Genomic DNA, 8,107 nt, shown 5'->3' with positions numbered 1-8,107 from the left:
AGATGCATATGCAAGAGTGGTCTTTGGGGTGCTAGGGTGGGGGAAGGGGCGCTTCAGGGATAGGAAGGAGAAGGCTGTGCATTCCAGAAGTACAGAGGAACCTGCTGCCGGCCGCAGTCAGCCCCGACGTGATGACCTTTCTACCCGCCGTCTCTGATGCCTTGGTGCTGCTGGCCTCTGTCTTTGGCCAGGTAAGCTCATGGTCTGGGCTCCTGGGGTCCCCTCACTGGTCCTGCCCATACCTTGCAGATAGGGGAGCCTTTGGGCCAGGACTTTCCTTAGCTCCCTCTTCCAGGTCGTGGGTTCAAAGACCATTCCGGCTTCCACCACCGCGGCGTCTCAGGGGTGTCCTGATGGGCACAGGGGCTGCTGGGACTTTCCAGCTTAAGACCCTTTCCTACCCTGGTGTTCCCCGGGGGGTGGCCAAACCTGCCCCTCTGCAACCCCGCCCCCAGGCCACTGGGGCTACAGGGGCGGCCACAGTCTCTGCCCTGGGAGCCTGCCTTGCCTCAGGCCAGGAAATGTGAGCCACGGGGGCCTGGCTGCAGCACAGTGAATCAGAGCTGCTGGGTGTGAGGGGCCGGGGGGGGGAGGCTGGGCCTTGCCTCAGCAGCGCCCATTTCCTTCTCACTCTTCCTTCTCCTTCTCCTTCTCACTCTTCCTCCTCCTGTGGGCTCTACCTGGGGCCCTCTCAGCTCCTCACACCAGATGACTATCTAAATATTTAGAAATCACAACTTTGGATTGCTTGCTGACTTTTCCATACCCGCAGAGGGCCAGCGTTTCTCTTAGGACTGGCAGTCCCTCCAGTTCTGCTGGGCCAGACCAGGCGGGCATAGGGTGCCCCTGCCCCAGCCGTTTTCAGGCGGGCTTCTGACCCCTTCCTGTTCGCTCTGGGGCTGAGTTCCTGCCCCAGGGAGGGAAACTTAGCCGAGCTCTGTGGGGATGAAGGTGCCCTGTGAGTACCGTGGGAGGGCTGCTGAGCTGCCGAATTTTGCTGTCTGAGGCCAGCCGTGCTGGGTCACCCCAGGGCCGGCCTGAGCAGCCCACCTCCGAGGGCTCTGTGATGGGAATGTACAGGATCAGATCGTGCCCCTTCCTCCTGGCTGGCTCTGCCCTAGCCCGCGGTGCCCCACGTGCGAGCACGCGGCTCACTCTCATTCCTCCCTCTCCAAAGCGAGGTCCCTGGCAGCAGAGACAGTGGACCCCCAGCTGCGCCTGAGTCCTCCGTGTGGTCTAGCTGGGTGTGCTGAGGAGGCCCTTGGCCACTGTTTCCCCCTCTGTAAATGAGCCCGATACCTGTGGCAGGGAGGCCAGGAGGCTAGTGTGAGCCCAAGCACTGGAGCAGGGCCCTGAGTGAGCGCAGACGGGGAAGCAGGGGTGTCTTCGCTTTATGCACCTTGGGGATGGCAGCAGCCTCCCTGCGTGGGTTGACAAGGCACAGCCTCCCCATCCCACCTCTGTCCCAGCCCTGCAAGTCCAGTCCTTGGGGGCTTAGGAGGGAAGAAGCCCTGGCTGTGTGACCTTGGACTGGTGCCTGGCCCTCGCTGGCTGAGTTCCTGGGAAAGGCAGCAGTGTTGGAACTCCGGATTCATTCCTCAGGGTTGAGGTGCTGTCTGGAAGCCATGGAGCAAGGAGAAGGACGGGAGAGGGGAGGTTTGGAGTTGCGGTTTCAGCAGAGGGAGCAGCAGCGTGAGGGGCCGCCTGTGCACAGAGGGAAGGGAGTAAGGCCAGGAGGGAGGACAGAGTCTGAGTGCCCCCAGGATGGCACTGCCTCTCCTCCCACAGCCACCTGGCCCGGGAATCGGCTGAAGAAAGGCCAAGACACAGAGGGGAAACTGAGTTGGGGCCACACATGTCCTTCCCGGACCTGGAGTGCCACTGTCTGGCCCTCATGCAGTGGAAGTCGGGGAAGGAAGATTCCCTCCCACCCTCCGTGCTCTGCCCCAGGTCTCCTGGCCTCCTGTGGTCCTAAGTTCAGTCTCTGTTAGCTCCCAGCATCATTTCTAGGGATGGTGGGAGGCAGCTGGGAACGGGCTAGGATAGGCGGGGTGGGCTTCGGGGAGTCTGCGCCGCCTCCTGGGCCACTGCACACAGTAGCAGGAGCTTTTCTGGCACACTGACTGCACCACCCCCGCACTGCCAGCATCAGCCCCCCAGGAGTGTTTGCAGGAGGCCTTGGCAGCGGGGGCGGCAGACCCCACCCAGAAGAAACACCTGGCGGGGCTTGCGGAGAGGGGCCCTCTACTGACCTGTCTGGGGAGCGTCCTCTGTACTGCACTGTGCGCTTCTACGCCCCAGGCTGGACACCCCGAGGCACACCCTCCACTTTAGCACCTTGACAAGAAGGGCGGGGACACTAGGATCAGGCCCAGCCCCCTGGCCCCAAACCCCATGGCCCCAGCTGGAGGGTGAGGAGAGGCTGGGCTTGGGTGTGGGAATCAGGGGTGTAAAGGGGCCTGCTCACCCCTCAGCTTGGCTCAAAGGGTCGAGGGGTCAAAGGCTCAGCCTGCCCCTCAGGAAGGAGCCGGGGCCCAGCCACACTCACCGGGACAAGGGCGAGTGTAAGGAGCAGGAGGCCCAGGATGAGGAGAGCCACGGCATAGCCAGGGAAGAAAGCGTCCCACAGTCTGGAGGCTGCGGGGCTAGGGGTGCCTGGAGCAGAGCAAGAAGGCCATGGCCAGGCGAGGCCCTGCCTCCCAGACTTCTGAGAAGGCAGAGTCTGGACGCAGAAGGTGCTGCGGGACCAGAGAGCTGGGGCTAGGGGGAGCTTGGAGGGTTCCACGAGGAGGGGAGGCAGGCTTCAGATCAGGGCATGCGGAGGCAGTGAATCCGAGGGAGGAGGTCGATGGACAGAGGGAGGGGGCCTGCAGAGGGAAGGAGGTACTGACCGAAGTCTGGAATGACCATCTCTGCCAAGAGACCCTCTGCCTCCCACAGGATGTGCAGACCCTGGCGCACGTGGTCCCACACAAGGGCCTGGGCTGGTGCCTCCCTGAAGAAGGTGGCTCCCATTCTGGCGGTCAGTGGGCCCAGCCTGGTGGGAGGGTCATTGCAGACTTCAGGGTCCTGAACAGCCTGGGGGGCTAGGGGAGGTCATCTCTTCCAGCCTCTTGCCCTCAACCCCAGAACCCAGGTCTGAGCTCTGGGTCACCCAGGGCCACCCCAGACCCACCGGAACTCCTCCACCACCACTTGGTCAAAGTTCTGCAGAGGTCTGAGGACGAGGGTCAGCTGGGGGGTCAGGAGAGGATGAAGAGGGTCACAGCTGTACCAAAGCCTTGCGCAGTCTTCCGCATCCCCCCGGGGCCTTTTCCCCAGCCCTCCTCATCCCAGCACTTCACCCATCTGCTCAGCTGCCCCTGAAGTGCCCAGAACTCAGGGCTGGCTCTGTCCTCCAAAGCCTTGGTGTGGGGCTGGCCCAGGATCTGCAGCCACACTTCAAACAGCACCAGCTCTGCCTTCTCCCCTAGAATCACAGGGGAGGAGGTGGCATCAGCCTGTGCCCCCTCTGCTGGAAGCCCTGTGGTGGGACCCACACCCAAGCTTTCATCTTCCATCCAGGGACCAGCCGAGGTTGGTCTAAGGGCCGAACTCCTTGCTGCCTGTTTTTGTGTGGCCCATGAGCTAAGAATGGCTTTCAGATGTTTAAACGGTTGAAAACATGGAAAGTAGAATAATATCTTGTGACACATGAAAAGTACATGAGATGCAAACTTCCAGGTCTGTAAAGAAAGATTTTCAGGGATGTGGCCATGCTGGTTTGCTGACATGTTACCTGGGGCTGCTTTCTTGCTTCAGGGCAGGGTGTGAGCAGGTGGTGACGGACACCCACTGGCCTGCAGAACCTGACAGAGCTCCTGCCTGGCCCTCTACAGAAACGTTTGCTGCCCCCTGCACTAATCCATCCAGTGGAATACACTGCTCACCCCGAGAGCTGAGGCTAGGAGGAAATGTTGCTGATAATTTAACATTTGCTGTTTTTATGTTTTGTTTTGTCCCTGCTCTGGTGGGGGACGTGTAAGAAATTTCACTCCCTGGGAGGAGGTCCCGGTGCTTATGGCCAAAGCCCTCTTGACGAGGACGTGTGGGGAGCTCTACCGTCTGCTGAGAGGGTTGTGATGGGCCCTCTGTGTTGGGGAGTGAACAGGGAACACTGGGGTCTGCTGGGAGCTGGCTCCCTGGGGAGCAGAAGAGATAGTGGTTCGGGCCTGCAGAGGTGGAGGCCCAAACTAGTCTGGTCTCTGGAGCTGCCGGCATGGAGAATAGCTGTGTAGGAGTGGGTGCAAGGGCAGAGCCCGACGAGGGCACCCCTGACTGCACCCCCAGAAGGCTGTGGGGTGGGAGGGCAGCACTGTAGGAGGACCAGCACCGTCTGTGGCTGAGGGGTCCTTGGAGAGCAGCTCCGGGCGGTGTGTAGCTGGAGGCACTGACGGGACGCAGCGCTCTCCTGACGTGGTGTGGAGCAGCTTTCCCGTTTGGACGCCACGAGCTTGCAGAAGTTGTCCCATCAGGAGGTCCCAAGAGGAGATATGGCTTCCCGCAACCCCGACACTGGGACAGAGCTGAGTGCCTTGGCCCCTGACTTGGTGGGACAGATCTTGTCCTGCATGTGAGGACTTAGTGAGGTCCTGGGCAATCGGAGGTGGCTGGACCCTCTCGTCCCACTGATCCCGGCCGCTTCTTGCCTCTATCCAGCTCCTTGCTAAAGCTCTATGCCCTGTTCCTCTCTGTAACCCCAACACATGAGCAAGTATTGTCTGAAGGAAATTCTGGCCATTCCCTAGAAGGGGGACAGCGAGGGAAGAGCCTGCTGGCCCAAGGACACACAGGGGTCGCAGCCCCGACTCACCATTGGCCACGATGCTGGATTTCTGGAGAATGGGGTCTCTTATGTTTTGGGCCAAGTGATTAGCCAGGCCTTGGAGGTGGGCAGGGACGGGGGTCTGGAACTTGTATTCAATATACACGCCCACCCACTGGTCCGCATTGCTGGAGAAGCACAAGAGGAGAGTGCAGGGGTCACAAGCTCTTTCCCGTACATTTCTAGAAGCAGGTAGAGTGTCCCCAGCATGCACACCCTCCAGCGTTCAGGCTCCCTGCCTGGTAGGCAGAGCCAGCCTACACGGCCAAGCTGCAGCTGCCTGGGACAAAGTCCTTTCCCAGGTAGTCCAAACCTACATCCCTACATCCTGGTTCTGGGACAGAGCTGCCTCCTTATGCCCCAGGGCAGCCCCCAAGAGAGCAGCAGGGCTGGCTGGGGATGGGAGGGCGACCTCACACACCTGAAGAGGAGCAGGGGCCTCTCCTGCGGACTCGCCTTGTAGAATCCTGACACCGCTGGTGTGACCTGTGGGGCAGCCTGGAGGTTGGGGCAGGCCTGGGAGCTGTCTCTCCTGAGACCCAGTGTGGGGAGGGGACCAGGTGAGGCAGGAGGCAGGACCTGGGAGGGAGCACACCCTGAAACACGTGTCCCGGGTGGGGGCGTCTGCTTACAGAGCCTGGCCGTGTTCCCACTCAGAGTCACCTCCTCCTTCAGAACGCCCTCTCCCCAGGGCAGAGCATGGCACGGTGCCCTCCGCGCCTGCCTTTCCCCACAGTGCCACGGCTGGGTGCTGCCTGCATGCTGGGAGGCCTGCTTCCATAGTGAGCCTTTTGGGGCCCAGAAGGGGTAGAACAGGCCGCCTCACCTGTTGGAGGATCTGCCCTTTCAGCAGGACGAAGGGGACAGAACCACCTACGAGGAGCTGCGGCAGGAAGGGCTTCATGGCTGTGAAGCGGATACTGATGGTCTCCCGGGCCAGGGTGATCAGGTCAGCCCCTGTAGAGCCATGGGTGGAAGTTCTGGAGGCGCCAGGACCCTTCTCACCCCCTGCACCGCCAGCGGCTTCAGGGTCAGGGCAGAAGCTGAATACCTCTAGGGAGTCCACCCAGTGCCCCCGACCCCCGGCAGGTGAACAGGCACTGCGGTAGGGGCTGGGGATGGGACTCACCATCAGAGGTGAGGCTGTTCTCAGCCAGTGACAGCTTCCCCAGCATCTGCCCTGAGCTCTTCACTTTGCGATACAAAGCCCAGAGGACTTCACAGGGAGAAGGGCCTGGGGCGTGGCCCCCAAATACAAGGGAGGCGTTCACGGCTACAGAGCCAGGCCTGTGGGGGAAGAGCCACATCCTCAGCCAGGGCCAGTGGGGGCATGACGGGTCATGTGCACCCAGTGGGGGCCTGGGAGCTGGGCAGAGTTGGCATCCCAAGGGAGCAAAGTCCACAGGGGAAGCCATGGGCCACACAGAGAAGAACCTCCCTGTGTGACTCCAGGCAGGTCACCCCACCCCTCTGGGCCTTGGCTGCCTCCTTGGTACAAAGGGACTAATGATCCCTTTTCCAGCCACTCAATGAAACTGAGTTCCCTTGAACACCCCAGCAAGCTGGCTGTCATGGGAATACCATGAAGCCCGCCCAGGGAGAGCCCAGGGCAGGTTACCAGCCAGGCTGCAGCTGGCTGTGAGCTCTCAGGATGCTAATCTGGGTCACACTGAGAAAAAGAACTTTGGTTGCATCACAAGGAGCAGGGGCTCTGGAGAGAGGGAGGTGACAGCCTCCCTCTGAAAGCCAGTGGGAGATGGACTAATTGCCTATGTCCTGAGGAGGTAGCCTGGCCTCAGCAGGGCACTGAGGAAGCTTTTGGGGAGACACCAGGAAACAAGAGTCCAGAATAACTTTTGTCCTTCCCGTGAGCACTTATGTGCTGTGCGTCTTGAAGTTGGGGAGAGAAAACTTCTCTTCTGGCCCAGGGCGGGGACATCATAAAAGAAAGCTTCAGTTTTCAACAGGGAAAACTGTTTTCAGTTTTCAGCAGCTCTGGAGCATGGCCTGGACAGAGAGAGCTTCCCGTCCCTGGGTGCATTCGAGTCTTTAAATTACTTGCAGGATTCAAAGTTCACAGAGCTCACAACTCAAATGGGGCTGCAGTGATTCGGACCTTTTCAGCCTTTCTCATGCCATTGCAGGGCTCCTCTCCAGTGTCTCCCCCAGCATCCTCTTCCCCCAGAGGCTCAGAGTCGAGGGCCCTGCCCAAGGGATTTGCATTCCTTTGCATATCATTTACATGCCTACTGCCATTGCTGTCCCTGCCTTCCCCACTGCACTCAGACAACGCCTGGCATCCCTGCTCAAATCCTGCAGCTGGAATCAGGGCTCAGGGTAGGTCAAAGGGCATCTGAGGTCACACAGCACAGCCAGTGGCAAAATCAGATGTGGGCCTCCTTCCTGCCTGTCCACGGCTCATCTTGCCTCTCCCCTGGGGTGCTCCTGATCAGGGGGTGGAAGGGGCAGGGCTAGGCACCTGGGACAGTGCCCTCGTGGCTGAGAAGGGTCAGAGCAGCTGGTGGGTGAGTGGTGGGTTCTGAGAGCCACGTGCACTCGCCTGAAGACCAGGACACCGATGCGCTGGAAGCTGGGGAAGGCCTCCTGGTAGAGGGACTGGAGCTGAGAACAGGCAGAGGCATGGAAGGCTGGCATGTGCCACCCACTGCCATCTTCCCTCCGACCCTATCTTGCCCCCACACTGCACCCCACCGCCTACCCTCGTCCACCCTCCATCCTTTTGTCGTGGCCCCTCACCGACCACCTGGAATTCCCCGGCCCTGCCCAAGCTGCTCCTCACACAGCAGCCAGAGATAACCCACCAATCACCCTCTGCTGAAAGTCTCAAGGTCTGTTTGGGCACCAAGGCTCATGCCTGGAACCCCAACACTCTGGGAAGCTGAGGCAGGAAGATTGCTGAGCCCAGGAGTTCAAGGCCAGCCTGGACAACCTGGTAGAAAACACCTTTTCTACCAAAAATACAAAAATTAGCCAGGCATGGTAGTGTGTGCTTGGAGTCCCAGCTACTCGGGAAGCCAAGGTGAGAGGATGGTTTGAGCCCAGGAGACAGAGGCTGCAGCTAACACCCAGGCTTCCTAGATTTTTCTCTCTCTGCTGTTTTCTTGAAAATTACTCTCCAATGCAGTCATTCTCAGCTCTCCAACGCCATCATTGGACAGCTGCCACACTGGTCTGCCATCCAAACCTCTCACCTGGACAACTGCCCTGCTCCTAACAGGCCTC

At 60.2% G+C, this 8,107-nt stretch overlaps 1 protein-coding gene across 1 annotated transcript; it reads right to left on the bottom strand.

Annotated features, from left to right (window-relative positions):
• Positions 1 to 3,242: 3,242 nt before the first annotated feature.
• On the bottom strand, positions 3,243 to 7,097 carry LOC101028035 (taste receptor cell protein 1-like). The gene is made up of 6 exons (XM_074384236.1): positions 6,952 to 7,097; positions 5,994 to 6,151; positions 5,691 to 5,821; positions 5,286 to 5,350; positions 4,853 to 4,992; positions 3,243 to 3,469 (listed from the first exon to the last, which is right to left on the bottom strand). The coding sequence occupies exons 1-6, from the start codon at positions 7,095 to 7,097 to the stop codon at positions 3,243 to 3,245; spliced, it is 867 nt and encodes a 288-aa protein (XP_074240337.1).
• Positions 7,098 to 8,107: the final 1,010 nt, after the last annotated feature.

The sequence above is a fragment of the Saimiri boliviensis genome, chromosome 13 (assembly GCF_048565385.1).
Source record: "Saimiri boliviensis isolate mSaiBol1 chromosome 13, mSaiBol1.pri, whole genome shotgun sequence".
NCBI classification, from domain to species: domain Eukaryota; kingdom Metazoa; phylum Chordata; class Mammalia; order Primates; family Cebidae; genus Saimiri; species Saimiri boliviensis.
The sequence above is the reverse complement of the archived record's forward strand: the minus strand, read 5'-3'. Positions and strand labels throughout refer to the sequence as shown.

What these genes read in the sequence shown, in the direction of transcription:
- LOC101028035 (XM_074384236.1), bottom strand. Translation starts at nt 7,097, where the DNA reads ATGCAAAGGAATGCAAATCCCTTGGGCAGGGCCCTCGACTCTGAGCCT. An exon ending in GAACAGCCTCACCTCTGATG is followed by an intron (nt 5,822 to 5,993) that starts GTGAGTCCCATC and finishes ATGGCTCTACAG; the next exon opens with GGGCTGACCTGATCACCCTG. An exon ending in ATCCAGCATCGTGGCCAATG is followed by an intron (nt 3,470 to 4,852) that starts GTGAGTCGGGGC and finishes CTGTGATTCTAG; the next exon opens with GGGAGAAGGCAGAGCTGGTG.